This window comes from Rhamphochromis sp. 'chilingali' (genome assembly GCF_963969265.1).
Source record: "Rhamphochromis sp. 'chilingali' genome assembly, chromosome: 3".
In the NCBI taxonomy this organism is placed as follows: domain Eukaryota; kingdom Metazoa; phylum Chordata; class Actinopteri; order Cichliformes; family Cichlidae; genus Rhamphochromis; species Rhamphochromis sp. 'chilingali'.
In genome coordinates this window covers 22,615,625-22,633,586 of record NC_137931.1, presented here as the reverse complement: position 1 = coordinate 22,633,586, position 17,962 = coordinate 22,615,625, and the positions used below count along the sequence as shown (strand labels likewise).

Sequence of the window (17,962 nt, the reverse complement as noted above, 5' to 3'; positions counted from 1 at the left end):
TATGGAATAATTATGCTTAATTCAAACAGTTTGAAATGGGAACTTAACTGTGTTTTACTGACCCTCCATCAACCCCAACCACCTCCTTCTATGTGCATAGTCACTGTAACTTTGTTAACTCAGTTCCACCTTTGCCCCCCATCATAATAACTTGATTCACAGTCTCTGTCTTCCACTCAATATCACTGCATTCCCATAAGCACTATCTCTGCTCTGTGTTTGGGGCCAATTCTCACAGGTCAGCATGCTAACACTCGTTACACTTACTGAAAGTTAGCAAACAGACATTTTTTTTTTAAATAAAATCCCTTTTAAAACGTTCTTTGTTTTAATCTCATTTAGCCCAGACTTTATCTCACTACTGATGAACTCTCCTTCTAGAAAAACCTCAAGCTACCTGTTAGCAATAAAACAATTTTTACAAAATTACTTAATAAATTGATGAAGTACTTCTGGACTTCCTTTGACTTCTTGATACGCATTTATGCAGTTTGGATGAGGTGATGTCTTAAGACGTTTTACATGTATTTCTTTGTTCTTTTTCAGTTATTAATTTCTTTCAATCATATGACCTCTATCTTCTTTCGAGCATGTGACCCTGGAGCATTAAGTGAATAAGGTCCCAGTCACACAGCCCTACAGACTGGTCAATGACCATTGGTCATCTACTGGCCATGATGGGGAAGAATGTATTCCCCGACTGGCTGATGAAAAACTCATTGTGACCAGTTTGGTTGTTGGCAGTTTGGGATTTGTCTCCAGAGACTAGCTAATCCTGGAGTAGATGTAAAATTGTGAAAAGTTGCACACAAATGGAGACAATTCACCATCAAGGTAAAAGCTGTGCCTTTTTTTTAGTTTCTCTACTTTTCAGCAAGTAGTCAACAATTGGTTGTACTCAACTGTGGATCTTCCATGCAAACTTGAGGCTGATAACATCGAATGCAATTGTAACTAGGTTTTTGGTGTTGCTGATTTCAATTAATGACTGCCATCCAGCAACCAGCCGCCAGCAGGTGAGGAAATACACATTTTTCTGGTGGCAGTATCCTGTCCATCAATAGTAAAATAAGTTAACTGTAGTTAAAAAAACAAAACAACAGAAGCAAATGTGGGTGCCTTATTCTTGCATTCTACCTGAAGGCCACAAGATGGCGATAGCTCTGATTGGGCGAAAAAATAGATTGACTGCAGTGCTTTACTGCTCACTCATTGGTTAACAACTTGCTAATGAAAACACACACATTTGGTTATTCGCAACCAAGATAGCAATGGTGGAAACAGGACGTCAACAACCAGCGAGTGACGTCACAGAGGCAACATCCATCTTTTATACTGGTTTTGATCATAACCAATACAGAGGAAAACTCAAGCAATACTTAGAGGACTTCTATGACTTGAGAATTTGTGTCTTTCCTTTGGTTTTTTTGATTTCCACTAACAAAATGTTCAATTATTGTCTCTGTAGTGCTGTGAAGATGTGCTGTAGTAAATAAAAAGGGCCATAAGGTCGTGATTTGTAGCACACAGGACAAATCACACTTGTTATAAGAATACCACAGGTAATAAAAAGTGGGAAAGCAGTGTGGATATTTAGGGAACAGACATCCCAGTGTTTGAATCTGTCCAACATGAAGCTCAAAATATTTATTACCAGTTTTATTGTCCGTGTTCGGAGGCTGTTGCGTGGCTGCTGAGCACGCAGGGCAGCACTCGCCCTGAGGCGCCACAGTGGTCTCACAGTCGCCTAGCTCTTCACACACCACCTCCTCACACACCACAGTCCCTGTGTCACACACACAGACTCGACACGGCTCTGGGCTCCATATCTGATTGTTGGAGTAGGTCGTGCCATTTTCTGTGCAGGTATCTTCATGAGACAGAACAGCAGCTGCATGAGTATCGTGGGTGAGTCCCTTTCAGCCCGTACGTCATTGTGAGGGTTTCATCAATGAGACACAGTTTTTGCCCTCTCTAGTAAGTTAGGAATCCAATGTAATGGTTGCTAGCAGATTTCCGCAGTTTCCCGTAGTTTGCAAGCAAGACAATGACTTGTCTGCACTTGCTAACTACTGGCTGAATTGCAGTTACATTTTAAAAGTGTAAATGGTGAACAATCACCTTCAAAGTAAAGGTTGTTTCAAAAGGTCAACTTTTACTTTGAAGGTGAATGCTCTTCAGTTTTATTGCCACTCATTCCCAAGTTGGCCAGTGATTTCAGATGAGTTGCTGCTTCCCATGAAAACTGCTACCGACCAAGGCAATCATAAGGAGTTTTCTGGTGCAGCAGCCTCTTTGTGACCGATTTCATGGCAATTGCCATCAGCCTTCACCATCCACTCGACAACTACAGCCATTCATCCATTCATCTATTAAATATCGCTTATCCAGTTAACTCATCTGAAGGGAAAGACAGAATAGACCCCAGTCCAATCAAGTGATATAATCTCTCCAGCATATCCTAGGTCTGCCTCTGGGCCTCCTCCTGGTAGGATATACCTGGAATATGTCAACTAGGAGACGACGCAGGATGTTGGAGGCATCCTGGTTCCTGCCCGAACCACCTCAACGGATCCCTTCAATGTAGAGAAGCAGTGCTTCTACTCCGAGCCCCTCCCAAATGATGGAGCTCCTAAACCTATCTCTAAGGGAGAGGCCAGCCACTTGTATCCCTGACCTCATTCTTTCATTCACTACCCAGAGGTCATGACTACTGCTGAGGGTAAAGACTTAGAATGATGGTAAATCAAAAGCTTTGCTTTTATGCTCAGCTCTCTTCTCCACAACAGATGCTTACTTACTTGAGTACTTGGGGTGGTGGTAACTCATCCCGATCCTGGTGTGGAGACTGACTGACTGACTGACATGGGAATATAAATTTTTAGGGGTCGCAACTGGGGTCATTCTGTGGCCTGGGCCTAACATAGCTTGCATGTTTTTAGGCTGTGGGATGAACTGGAGGTACTGGAGAGAACCACACAGACAACTCAACTCAGGAAGTCCTCAGCTGGCTAACAGAGGCCTTCTTGGGTGCTAAGCACTGTAACAGTACATCACTACAAAATGCAAGTAGATGTTTCCACAATTTAGATTTGAAAGTTTTTTCCAGATGTGAGCAGCATAGCAGCTAAAAGCAGCTTCAGCAGATTTGGCTCAAACCACAAATTGACCAGAAACAACTGAATCTGTTTTCCTGCCAGCAGCTTTGTTATCATATCACCAGCTGTATACAAAAACACATTGTACTGAAAACCTCACAATGACCAGCTGAAAGGGAGCTGCAGGTGGATTATATCCCCATACTGAAGGTAGAGCTGCAGTGGTTTACCTGCTTTAGGTTCTGTCGTGTGAGTTGAGCACACGGGGCAACACTCGCCCTTTGGAGTCACCGCCATCTGGCAGCCACTCAGCTCCTCACACACCTCGTCCTCACACACTACAGCCCCCGAGTCGCACACACAGACCCGACACAGCTCTGGGCTCCATGTCTCATAGTTGCGGTAGACTTTTCCATTTTCTGTACAGCTGTCTGAGTCAAGCAGAGCAGCAATCAACATCTGGAGAGGTATGTGTGTATTAATATTCTTTAAATCAACCACAGAGAGAGGGTATTTCTTCTGGAGCAGTAGATCTACAGCAACACAAACCCCGTCTTTAATGTGATGTATATTAATCCATCAGGATGCACCAGCTGCCCTTTAAATAAGAGTTAATTTATTCAATAGATATGTAAAATGGAGGCAGTGCTGTTTGGGATATAGAATAAGTGCACTCTGCAGCACTTTTTAATTTCTCTAAACTGCTGTGTGAAGGTTAATTAAAAATCACCCTACATGGGACTCAGTCCCATGTAGGGTTGTGGAGAACAGCACCTTATCTACAAGGAGAGGTACTACTGTACTGCAGTGTCTTTACTTTTTTTTTTTTCAATTTAAGGCAATATAATATCTAAAATAATCAAATTGACATGAGTTCAGTGACCCTACCATGTACTGTAAAACCTCACAGCCTGAACAAGAAATGTTCAGTGTTTTTGCTATGAGGTTACAGGAAGAGTCTCTCCTCACTGGTGTGGGAAATACAGTAGGAAGACCACACCAACAGGACGAATGATTCACTCACATTTCTTACTAAAAATATATGGATTTTAAAACTTCTTTAGGAGCATGTGGCGCCCAGCAGACTCCAATTTTCTCAACAAAAAGCAGCAGTGAACCCAGCGCACCGTGACTCGCACAGAGCAAAATGCTTGTTACCGTAATTATGATTAAATCCTGTCAAAGCTGTTTAAGTCCTTTATCAAAGCAGCTTTTCAGCAAGTTTCAACCTGAGCAACAGTGATCTTTGAAAGTGCACCCACCCAACGTCAGTTAGTACCGGCCACTTTATTAGGTACACATTACTAATTACATGGTTGGAGCGCCTTTTTCCTTCAGAGATTTTGGTCCACGCTGAAATATCACAAACCTCAAATCATCTCAAACTGGTTTCTTAAAGATGACAAGGAGTTAAGTGAACTGTAATGGCCTCTACAGTCACCAGATCTCAAACCAGTAGAGCCCCACTGGGGTGTGATGGAACAGGAGATCTCTCAAATCTCTGAAAAATATTTCCAGCACTTTGTTGACTCTGTGCCATGAAGAAGCAGTTCTGAAGGCAAAAAAGGTCTCAACTGGGCACTATCAAGGTGTACCTAATAAAGTGGCATATCAAAGGATATAAAAACTACCCATCAGTATATATGTTTTTTCCCCCTCAGGTCAGTAAAAGTAGATCGTTTGGCAATAAAACTCTGTGAAGGAAAAATCGATTTAAATGTTGTGCATATTTTAAAACAGCCTGCAGGGGGCGACTGTGGTTGCATAGAAGTCTCAGCTTCCTTAGTAAACCGTTTCCTGATGAGTTTCGGGGCTCAGGTATTCAGGTACTCAGGTCAAACTGAATAAAGCATGAAACTCATTATGGTCTTTAATTGAGTCCGAAAGAGGACAAGCCAGTATATGCTCATTGGCTAACAGAACTTTAACCACACCTCAGTAGCCAATGAGCCAGTGACTATTAGTTTTGTGGTTAGAGCCTGTTTGTTGTGACCGGTTTCAAATGCTCAGCTTGAGGTTTTATGTGATGTCATGGTGCCTTCATCCATCTTTTACATACAGTCTATGGACAGTGCAAACTACAAAGATGTCTTTTACCTTTAAAGTCAGCTAAACATAAACGGAAAAAAAATTTGATTTCAAACTGAGACACTTGATCTTATTACTAAGAATCTCCACGAACATCCTTCTCCCTCATGACAGACACTTTCAGGTAAATTGCTTCTGAGCAGTCAGTGACTAGACTGTGGTTGAATTTGACAGCTTCTGGCTGCATGCGACGATAAAAGTGTCTGTATGCAAGTATGCAATCATGTCTGCAACAGCGACGTCTCTTGTCACTCAATTATATACATAAAGCAAGGCCAAACGTGTAGTTTTCATGTCAAAAATCTATCAGCATGTCAGTTAATCAGGGGCTAAAATATAAGGTGAAAGGAGCCTGTTTAAATATTGTAATTTAGAAAAATGACAGAAAACAGAGCTGCCTCATTCAGCAGCAGGTCCTGGGGGTAAAATAAACAAAAATGCACTTATTTTCAGAACCCTCTTATTTAAGTTTTTTATACCTACATTGACCCAAATAAATTTTCCTTGAATTAAATGTACATGCCAGCACGTATTAACATATTTATGCAGTGTAAGAGGGCAGATTTAGGCACTTTCATCCTGCTGGCCTTGGATGAAGCCGTGTCCCTGCCATGAAATCATCCCAAAACAGTAAAAACATTTAAAAAAAAAAAAGGGGGGGGGGGGGGGGGTTACAAATAGCCACCTGCTGCAGGCTTTCTGAGTGCATTTTAATCCTGGCAGTTTAGTGACGTCCCTAAGCACTAATTATGTGGTAGAGCCGCTCCCCACCAGAGAGGCTGCTTCTTGAATGCAGCAGTTATTTCAGTGGAAACCACAGCAGCTGTATTATTATACGTTGGGCTCAGAGGCTGTGGTTTCACTTTATTTGGGAGGTGCCACACCCGGAGAAACCTCCTGCCATGAAACCTGCTTCACCCTGTAGCTGCAGCGTCTTTACCAAGCAGAGCTCTTAATACCAGTAATTAACGCTGGTATTTAATCTGCAAAAGCTCATTTTTCTTCATCACTTCTGCAGATAAAATGTAGTTTTTTTCACTTAAACTTTATACTGCAGACTTTATACTCTTGGGCAGTGCCTCAGCTATTTTTATGTGATTATAGCTTATATATACAGTACAGCATGAGGTCAATTATCATGACTAGCTGTGGTTTTCTTTTCAGCTTTCCACCCATGCTTTCTGACTACAGGCTTAGTTTTTAAACCATATTCAGTTCGCAAAAACAGGACTTCCGACTAGAGATTCACAAAGTGAGGGATGAGTCATGTTAAGATGATTTATGATATGAAAAAGGAACTGTAATATTGTTCTTTACCATTTATTAAAACTTATTTCAATAAATAGGATGGGAAGGTGATATAAAATCAGTCTGTGCTAATTTCTCATACTTATTTTACACCAACAGTCAATATTTTGATGACTTTTTATTTTACTTTTTTCATCTGAATACTTTCTCTTTTAAAGGTTCAAAAACAATGAAAATGATTGAAATGGAGAAATCCAACATTACAAACTTGGTTTCAAGAGTAACCAGGAACAGTCCTGAAGGCTATACCTTAGATTTAAAGGGTCACAATAAAGAATCCCAATCCACACACTGCTTAAAAAATCTATAAGAACCAGTGAAAAGCAAACATGTGCAGAAACTTGCACACATAAGTAAACTAAGACTTGCTGATATTGATAGTATGGAAGTTTGTTTCTGCCACTAGAAAAAACAAATCAGATCAACTTACTTATGAGTAAGTTTCCTGAAAGTTTCCAGAATCTAATCCAAAATTTGACCTAGAGATCTCACATAGGATACCAGCAAAATATAATTTCATTTGGGATAGCAGTAAAGAATTCTGATTCTGATTCTAATTCTGAACAAGCGTGTGGCCAGCATCATAAATCACACAGTTCATTCATAACAACTCATATACTGTCACATATGTATTGTGACAGTAAATGTATATGCATTTCAGCTAGAAATGACTTGAAATGACTTGTGAACTTCTCTGCTGTAAGGAAACAACAGAAATTTCAGTTAAAAATGGAGGATAAACCCACAACAAATTTACAGTTTGTAGCTGCACAAAATTAAACTTATTCACAGATTTACTTTAATCTTTACTTTCTGTCAGATATTTATGCATAACACCTACCTCGTTTCAAGGTCATATGCACCAAGAGCTTCCAAATAACTCGTGAACCTCTTTAAAAGTTAGAATAACTCTCATGCTAAATAAGCTAATGACACCAAATAGCTTAGCTTTACATATACTTTACATATACTCTGGAAAAGGTAGGACTGTAACATAAGCAGTCCACCAATAAAGATTAGACAAAGTTACATTCACCTGTTATAGATTTATTTTTATATATATTTTGTTGAATCTGAAATGAAAAATGTTAATTACACTTTTTAATTTGTATGCTACACTTGACGCTGGGGTCAGCCATGTTTAAGCAGCAATTCGACCGTCTGGAAACTAACAATAACTGACTCAGTGCAAAGTAAGCAGGAAACCAGAGAATACACTGCAATGCTACGCCACCTTTTTAATTATGTTGCTGAGATTAAGGAGAAATCTTATTGTCTGTATGTTAAACTGAACATATAGACTTAGTTTAGCTTAGCACACAGACTGGAAAAAGTGAAATGTGATAAAAGCCTAATTTTGGTCTAAGCTAGCAACTAGAGGAGATGTAAGGTACGCTTAGATGTTAGATGTCTCGTTAAGAATGAATTGTTTACTACTGATGATGCTACAGCTAGCTGTTCATTAGCAAGATAGTGTTTAAAGTTAGTAAAATATAAGTATTAGCCCCTCTGAGGCTAATTAATGTTTTATATTAAAATAAAATTTGTTTAATTAGCACAAAAGTCAAGAAACTGCAAAAAAGAAAGTTTTGCAGAGATTTAAAAAAAATTAGATGAAACTTGTAAGTTAGTAAGTCATCTAGCCTGTTTGTTGACTGAAAACAAAGCTAAGCAGCTGCCACAATTAGCTTCATATTTTGGTATTTGTTATAAATTATGTTGTCTCAAGCAAAAAAATTGACATGTGAAAATTGTCAAAACTATTCAATTTTACAATTAACATTTGAATGCCCCTGTCTTTATAGTTTAATAATTAGCAGTCTTCAAAGAATTTAAGGTTACATATCCATGTAAACCTTTGCCTCTTGGCTCTAAACACGGTTATGACTTATTCACTTTTTAATTATTCAAAAATTACCCTAAATATAATTTCTGGTCTAAAGTGATACTTATCAGGCCATAGCTGGAGAAAATGTCATACATAAACATTACTGTTAAAAAAAAGAAAAGAAGGCAGATTCAGACCGAAAAACAGCTGGTGCAGATATTTTGAGGTTGTTGTTTATCCCTTTGCAGCATGAATGCTTCAGTGGAGGTATAGTTGGATGAAAGTAAGAGATGCATATTTCATATTCAGCATAGTCTTAGTCTGGGTGTGTCTTGTCTGCAACTGGCCTGAAGTCTGACCAAAATTAGTGGCCTTCTTTTGTCCATTCCATCCACAAGGCCACATCATTATAGCCGTGGCACTCCGAACCCCTTCATTCAGCCTCGACCTCGCACTGAAATAGCCCTGTGTGCTCTTTAAGTGTGCACTGCAGCCTGTTGGGGGGAAGTATTTTTGACCCAGGATCACATTTACTCAGACATTTAATTTTAGAAATGAGCCACATCTCCATCTTTGAGAAATCCTCACAAATTTTGTCATTTCAGTGTCAAAGCTTTTTATCAACTTCAAGACTTTCAAACAGTTTCAGTTTAGCTTCTTTACTAATCGTCACCTGGTCAGTGGCTTGTAGCAGCTTTCCCTGAATGGTGTCTCATTAAGGCAAGATAAGCCTTTCTGGTGTTGGTTGTGGGTGTGAATTTAACCTTTCATCCCTAAACCACAAGGCCAGTGCGGTCTGAGCTTTAGGAGGCAGAACATCCCAGTTTAACTTTACAGGACAACCACATTCTGAAATTCTGAAATAAATAAATAAAACGTGGATATAATGGGGGGGGGGGGGGGGGGGGGGGGGATAACACGGAATATGAACATAAAAGTTTCATAAAAATACCGATTAAAGTGTTTTCAGAAGCCTTGTTGAATCATGAAAAATCAGAAGGCAAGAAATCAAAGGAAAACATTGTTATTATATAAGAAAAACATGAAAACCTTGATCAATTAAGCACATGAACTGGTGATTTTATAAACCTGTTATCAGAACAAAAGCCCACAGAAGAACAGGAAGGATCCCTATCAGGTATCAACACGGAAAGCCAATCAGAGGACAGCAAAAGAAGTCATAACTTGGTGGATATCGCTCACCATTCTTAGTATCTTCTTGGCAGGTCACGGCGATCACCTGAACCAAGGTGAGGGCCAGGCAGACGATAATCCTAGAGTGCAACGAGGGGCCCATGTCTGCATGCCAGACATGCAGCGTCCTCACACACAAATCGCTGTGCAAGAGAGGAAGTCAGCGAGAGCACGACCCCGAACTACAGAATCCAGACTGAAAAATCCCAAATATCCCTGAGTGCAACACGGCTCCTGGATGAGCGATTACTGCAAACTGAAAGGAGCTCCCTCTTCAACCCCCCCACCAACACCTCCTTCTTTTACTCTCTCTCTCTCAAACTCCCTCCCTCTCTTTAGTCTCCTCTATCATCATCATTTCTTTTTGCTCTATTTCAGGGCCACCCTCCTCCTCCTACTGCATTTGCCTTGAAAGATGGCATAATTAAAGGCTGCATGAAATTAGTCCATTTGAAAGGCTGATGAAAGAAGATGGGTTGGACGGTGAATCTGAAGAAATTTCTTTTGAAAGCTACAGTTGAGCGCTGCGCATAATTTGCAGTTTGTTGCATGAACATTTTCCTTGAATAATCTGAGGCTTAAGAACAAGATCTGCAGGAGAGTTCGCTCTTTTTGTTCCCTTGCTACTCTGCGTGAAAAGGGACACCTCAGCTCATAGAAGTGGTCTGTTTAGGAAAAACGTCTGTGAGTTTGGGGTGTTCTTCAGTGGCCTTTGGTTTAACAGCCAACAAAGTTAATGTTCTAGCTGATAATATACATTTTCTTTCACTTTGGGGTTGCAGAAGACAAAAACAGAGCTCTAAAACTGTTGCCTAACCTCAAGATAATCATATCCAGCAAACATTTTAATGCCAATTAACAATCTTTTCTTAAAATCTATTACTTGATTCCTTAACTTGGTGACGCTGTCACTTGGTGTTCGCTCGCTCTGCGGTAGAGTATCACTTCCTGTTCCTGCTCAAACACAGTGGTGTTTCTGAGTAGCTTATCTGCTTAGCAATTTAATTAACAACTTTAAAATACATTCTTTTCTCATAGTATGATCTTCATGATATTTGTAGCTCTGGAGACCAGGATTACTGAATTGGAGACTCGGCTTCGCACCCTTCATTCACCCATAGCTAGCCAGGCCCCTGTAGCTGGTGCAGCCGAAGATAGCGTAGGCCCCGCTAGCTGTTCCCCGGCAGACCCCAAGCAGCTGGGGAAAGAGGGCGGCTGGGTCACGGTGAGGAGGAAGTGTAGTAATAAACAGAAGCCCCAGGTACACCACCAACCCGTTCATGTGTCTAACCGTTTTTCCCCACTTGGCGCCACACCCGCCGAGGGTCAAACTCTGGTAATTGGTGATTCTGTTCTGAGACATGTGAAGCTAGAGACACCAGCAACTATAGTCAATTGTCTTCCAGGGGCCAGAGCAGGCAACATTGAAGGAAATTTAAAACTGCTGGCTAAGGGTAAACGTAAATTCAGTAAAATCATAATTCACGTCGGCAGTAATGACACCCGGTTACGCCTGGTCCCCTCCCCAATCAGACCAGGAGTGACATGTTTAACCTCATGTTCTCCTTAAATTGCTGGCTGTCTGAGTGGTGTCCCAGAAACATGGGCTTCATAGATAATTGGCAAACCTTCTGGAGGAAACCTGGTCTTGTTAGGAGAGACGGCATCCATCCCACTTTGGATGGAGCAGCTCTCATTTCTAGAAATATGGACAAATTTATTAAAACCCCCAAAATATGACTATCCAGAGTTGGGACCAGGAAGCAGAGTTGCAGTCTTACACGCCTCTCTGCAGCTTCTCTCCTCCTGCTACCCCCCCAAAAACCCATCTCCATAGAGACTGTGTCAGCTCCCAAACAGACAAAAAACAAACTAAAAACCAGCAACAAACAACTTAAACATAAACAATTACAAAGAAAGAACAATACAGTATCCACATCTGAACCAAAGAGTAAAACAGTGAAATGTGGATTATTAAATATTAGGTCTCTCTCCTCCAAGTCTCTGTTAGTACATGACTTAATAATTGATCAACAAATTGATTTACTCTGCCTTACAGAAACCTGGTTGCAGCAGGATGATTATGTTAGTTTAAATGAATCAACACCCCCGAGTCATTCTAACTACCAGAAATCTCGAAGCACAGGCCGAGGGGGCGGTGTGGCAGCAATTTTTCACACCAGCCTATTAATTAATGAAAGACCAAGACAGACTTTTAATTCATTTGAAAGCCTGATGCTTAGCCTCGTCCACCCCAGCTGTAAAACTCAGAAACCAGTCTTACTTGTTATCATCTATCGTCCACCTGGGCCTTACACAGAGTTTCTGTCTGATTTCTCAGACTTTATATCTAATTTAGTTCTGAGCTCAGATAAAATAATTATTGTGGGTGATTTTAACATCCATGTAGATGCTAAAAATGACAGCCTCAACATGGCATTTAATCTGTTATTAGACTCAATTGGCTTCTCTCAAAATGTAAAAGAACCCACCCACCACTTTAATCACACTCTAGATCTTGTTTTAACATATGGCATAGAAACTGAACATTTAACAGTGTTTCCTGAAAACCCTCTCCTGTCTGATCATTTCCTGATAACATTTACATTTACAATAATTGATTACACAGCAGTGGAGAGCAGACTCTATCACAGTAGATGTCTTTCTGAAAGCGCTGTAACTAAGTTTAAGAATATAATCCACCCACTGTTATCATCTTCAATGCCCTGTACCAACATAGAGCAGAGCAGCGATCTGAACGCTACCCCAACAGAGGTCGATTATCTTGTTAATAATTTCACCTCCTCACTACGTACGACTCTGGATACTGTAGCTCCTGTGAAAACTAAGGTCTCTAATCAGAAGTACCTGACTCTGTGGTATAATTCTCAAACACGTACCCTAAAGCAGATAACTCGTAATCTGGAGAGGAAATGGCGTGTCACAAATGTAAAAGATCATCATTTAGCCTGGAGAAATAGTTTGCTGCTTTATAAGAAAGCCCTCCGCAAAGCCAGAACATCTTACTATTCATCACTGATTGAAGAAAATAAGAACAACCCCAGGTTTCTCTTCAGCACTGTAGCCAGGCTGACAAAAAGTCAGAGCTCTTTTGAGTCAACAATCCCTTTAACGTTAACTAGTAATGACTTCATGAACTTCTTCACAAATAAAATTTTTATCATTAGAGAAAAAATTACCAGTAATCATCCCACAGATGTAATATTATCTACAGCTACTCTTAGTACCATTGATGTTAAGTTAGACTCTTTATCTCTAATTGATCTTTCTGAGTTAACTTCAATAATTACTTCCTCCAAACCATCAACCTGTCTTTTAGACCCCATATGACCTTAAATATGATCAACCTATCTCTAATAATCGGCTATGTACCACAGGCCTTCAAGCTGGCTGTAGTCAAACCTTTACTCAAAAAGCATCTCTAGACCCAGCAGTCTTAGCTAATATAGGCCAATCTCCAACCTTCCTTTCATATCAAAAATCCTTGAAAGAGTAGTTGTCAAACAGCTAACAGATCATCTGCAGAGGAATGGTTTATTTGAAGAGTTTCAGTCAGGTTTCAGAGCTCATCACAGCACAGAAACAGCTTTAGTGAAGGTTACAAATGATCTTCTTATGGCCTCTGACAGTGGACTCATCTCTGTGCTTGTCCTGCTAGACCTTAGTGCAGCGTTCGATACTGTTGACCATAATATCCTATTAGAGCGATTAGAACATGCTGTAGGTATTACAGGTACTGTGCTGCAGTGGTTTGTATCATATCTATCTAATAGACTCCAATTTGTTCATGTAAATGGAGAGTCCTCTTCACACACTAAGGTCAATTATGGATTTCCACAGGGTTCAGTGCTAGGACCAATTCTGTTTACATTATACATGCTTCCCCTAGGCAGCATCATTAGAAGACATAGCATAAATTTTCACTGCTATGCAGATGACACGCAGCTCTATCTGTCCATGAAGCCAGATAACACACACCAATTAGTTAAACTGCAGGAATGTCTTAAAGACATAAAGACCTGGATGGCCGCTAACTTTCTGCTTCTTAATTCAGATAAAACTGAGGTTATTGTACTCGGCCCTGAAAAGCCTAGAAATATGGTATCTAACCAGATTCTTTTTTTTTTTTTTTTGCCTGTCCCGTTTGGCTCTTTTGCCATCAGAATTATTGTCTAAAGGCAAAGAAAGATGCCCAACGGATTTACTTTACCAAATTGACCATCCCAGCCTTGCCATAATGGTCCATTTGATTCACCTTTTATTGTTTATTTTATTTTCACTTGTTGAATACGGGACAGACTTGACTGGAGGAAAGAAGGGGAGAAAGAAAGAGGGAAAGAGAAACAGCTGAGAAGAGGGACGGGGGAGAAGGGCAAAAGACAAAAACCAACCGAAAAAAAAATGCATATATCAATCACCTGGATCACCTGTTGAGAAAGAAAAAAGAAAACAAGCAGAAGAGAACAAGAGTAATAGAATAAACAACATCACAATGATATATGGGAATATGACAGTAAATACTAAATATTAAACATTATTGTGCAGCACATAAGATCAACAGAACACAGTGTGCTTTGAGGTAGGAGCCAAAAAGGGTGTAGTTTGTGGGTGTGATCACCCGTGTGTACACCTGTGAGCATGGACGCGCTTGTTTTTTGTTTTTTAAAAGGTTTCTTCATGTAATGATCTGCTAGAGGGTGTGGGGGGGGCCACAGCCCCGTCCTCCAGGGCATGAAGCAGGTATGGAGGAGATCAAAACTCCAGACATCCAGAGGCCCCCAGAACACAAGAGACCAAGGAAGACCAACAGAGGGGCAGCCACACCACTGTCCCAGAAAGAGCTGAGGAGAGTCCCAGATGAGGGCTCACTCAGCAGCCGCGGAGCAGAAGCCAGGGGGAGTTGCAGTGACGCGCCCGTGAGCTCCGCCGGCAGCCAGCCGTGCCTGAGTGACCGAGCCCCAGGCCGAGAGGCCGGGGGCACCCCACCTCCGAAGTGGCCCGAGCGAGCCCCAGGCTCCAGGCCCCGATAAGCGGCCGCCAAGGAGTGAGCCGGTGTGTACCCGGACGCCCATCCCCAGACACAAAGAACCACCAACGCACCGATGTCTGAGGGAGTCCGCCACTGGCAGGGGAAGTGGTGGTGGGGGGAGATAGACCTCCAAACCTTGGAGGGCCTGAGATGTCCCCAGAGAGGTGGCGTCTGACACCCAACCTGACATATAGACATAGACATACAGGCACACACAGACACAAACATCCATTCCCACCCTCATGCTCTCATATGCACTTACTCCACACTCAACCAACGTGGAGACAGACATAAAGAGACGCTGTACACACGATCACACTCCCCAAGCGTACTCTACGAACCGGGTCTAGGTACCCTTGCCCCTGGAGGGGGGAACTGCACCCAGACCCAGGTGGTGTTACCCTTTTCCCTGCGGTGGGGAGAGGCAGACCGCCCCGACTCCGCAGCAGCAGGGAGGCCCCACACCCCAGACCACAGTCGGACGGCCAACTCCTCCTCCTAGCCCCCCCGCTCCAGCAGGCTGCAGAGAATGGGGGTGAGAGAAAACTCCAAACCTCCCTCCACCCGCTCATTGTAGTGTTGATGCATGTGTGTTCTAAGGTGAATTTAAATCCCAGGAGGGCATGGAGGTACCTGCCAGAGAGCAGCAGGTAAGTGCATTGTACAAAAGGCCCCGTAGTTATGGGTTTATTCTGTTCAGTTGTTAGTTCACCTGTAGTTTTTAGAGTGGCCAGTAGAGGTCACCCCACCGCTTTGTATGAGAGACTATGTCCAGGGAGAGACGTGGGCAAAGCACCTGAGCTTTTCTGCTCCAGATTACTGGCAGAGAATTGGTTATCCCGTGAGAAGTGTGCGTTAATGAGCAACGTAAGTTGGTGATGTGTGAGGATGTGATAATAAGATGTGTTTGGGACTGTAACCAAGGTTAGGGGGGAAATGATTATGTTTCTGTCTGTGCCGCTAGCGGGTGCTAAGCTAAGCTAAGCTAACTTTCCTGCCGTGTGGTTGGGTATAGCTGTGTACCTGGTTAGCTCTCTCAGGGGGTCTACGTGTGAGTCGTGGGTAATATATGGCCTATGGTATTAAAGGGGATGTTAGTTTATTTCCTGCCTGTGTTTATGTTGATGTACTCTGGAGATATTGTTGTGAACACTTTAGTAATGTAGCATTTTCTTTCTGTTCCGTTCAGAGACCACACACACACACACACACACATCCATGCCCACGCACCTAAACCTGTATGCAATACCTGCTCCTCTGACAACCTCTGTTACCTTCAACTGTGTGAAGTCAATACAAGAGTCTGCACTATCCTCGGTGTCTTCATTGTCTCCCTTCTGAACATTCATCCGGGCCTTGAGCAGTGTTCTGGCCGACACTCCGGGGAGTGGTAGCTGCAAACCTGAACTAGCACCTTACAGTCCTTCCAGTACAAGCTATCTACCCAACATTAATGGTCCTTCGAGCCGGAGGTAAGCTGCTTCTACCCTAACAAGATGGATGATATTCAGAACTTCTCAGCTCTTGGTGCGCGCCCACGGCGTAATGTACGGCGTCCCCTCCGCTATGAAGCTTATGAGACTGACTTTCCCGGGCTTGGTGCAGGTTACCAGGAGGAAAGTGAGACAGGAGGCGACACCCGTTCTTCCCACCATCCTCCGTCTGACCCCTCTGATGACCGCTCACACGGTCATGTCACACCACTGAGAGCAGAATTAGAAGATATACAACGTGAAAGGTTCCTGTTCCAGCAGTCGCATGACCAGATGAAAGCTGGGCTGGCTAATGTCCAGGCCCTTCATACTAGTTTGCTGCAGTTGTTGGACCGTGTAGAGAGTCTGCAGCTCAGTCCACCGCCCAGAGCCCCTGCTGTTCATCTCCAGCCACCCCCTGCTGAAGAGGAAGAGGACTGGCCTCCACCACCTCCTCCTGTTGTGTTCAAGGAGGAGTCTGTCTCCAGCCAGGGTCCAGTTGCGGACCGCATCGATACGATGCTGAAAGAGCTCCAGGATCTGAAGAGGGAGTCTATGGCTGCACAGGAGAGTAAGATCATCCCCCCACATGAATCTAGGCCAGGTTTCACTTCTCCTCAGCCAAGGATCACCTACCCTCCAGCGCCGCCTCCGAGAGCACACCCCCCTCCATTGCAACCACTGTCAACTCCATCCCCGTCCTCATCTACTCCTTTCTTGACCTACAGGGGGCCTCGTCCAAGCATTCCCAAGCTCTCACGCCGTGATCCTGGGGAATTTGCTCGTCTAAAGATGGCGCTAGAGAACTTATTGCCCCCGGAGAGTTCAGAGCTTTTCAGGTACCAAGTCTTGTTAGATCATCTACACCTGGAGGAAGCAAAGTTGATAGCGGACGCTTACCTCCATTCTGCCACGCCCTTCAGTGACACTATGAACGCTCTTAACGACAGGCTTGGGCAGCCCCACCAGCTTGCCCTGAGAAGAATTGCTGCTGTCATGGACTCACCTGACATCCGCCGAGGGGATGCAGCCGCATTTGAGCGATTCTCTCTCCACATCCAGTCGCTCGTGGGCATGCTGAAGACTTTAGGCCCTGATGGGGAGGTTGAACTCCAGTGTGGCTCCCATGTGGCTCGACTCCTTAGTAAGCTTCCTTCAGAGCAAAGAGCTGATTTCCGTCGGTGCATGTACAACCATTCTGGTCAGGCTTACACCCTGGATGACCTGGCTACCTGGTTAAAGTACGAATCCTGGTGTCAGGACTATGACGGCTTGCCCACCCCAGCGATCACCAGAGAGAAGCCTGATGTCAGACCAAGCAGACGCTCTGTTGCGGTCCTTCACAGTGCAGAGAGCTCACCCAGGTCACCAGGTACCACTCCAAACACAGCTAGGCAGCCACCCTACTGCGCCTTTTGCGATAACCGTGCCCATCACCTGAGTCAGTGTCAGGAGGTCGTCAAACTGAGTCGCGAACAGCTCACAGACTGGATAAAGATCAACAAGAGGTGCTGGCGTTGCGCTCGCTCCCATCAGGCAGCACAGTGTACCCTCAAGAAACCCTGCAGCCGGTGTCAGGGTCGTCATCTGCAGGTCCTTCACGATGTGAATTCTAAGCCCTTAAAGGCACATGGCCTAGTGTCTGCTCCCCCACGAGAAGGTGAGAATCCTACGGGCGTCCTGTACCTCGATCGTCCTACAGAGAGCGGCCAAGTCCTGTTAAAGGTTGTCCCAGTCATCCTTCACCATAATGGCAAGACTTTGAGCACTCACGCAGTTTTGGATGATGGGTCAGAGAGGACTATGCTGCTACCCACCGCTGCCCAGAAGCTTGACCTTCAAGGCATTCCAGAGACACTTCCATTGCGCACTATCAGGCAAGATGTGCAAACTCTGCAAGGATCATGTATCTCATTCGAGATCT

The 17,962-nt window shown here is 43.2% G+C and overlaps 1 protein-coding gene across 1 annotated transcript in view; it reads right to left on the bottom strand.

The window, feature by feature from the left end:
- Positions 1-9,744, bottom strand: part of LOC308394260 (uncharacterized protein) — a 35,585-nt gene extending 25,841 nt beyond the window's left edge. Inside the window, exon 1 of the mRNA XM_080878512.1 lies at positions 9,526-9,744. Coding sequence (XP_080734638.1) covers positions 9,526-9,619 — 94 coding nt within the window. The 5' untranslated portion in view covers positions 9,620-9,744. The remainder of the gene's footprint in view (positions 1-9,525) is intronic.
- Between the last annotated feature and the right edge of the window lie 8,218 nt (positions 9,745-17,962).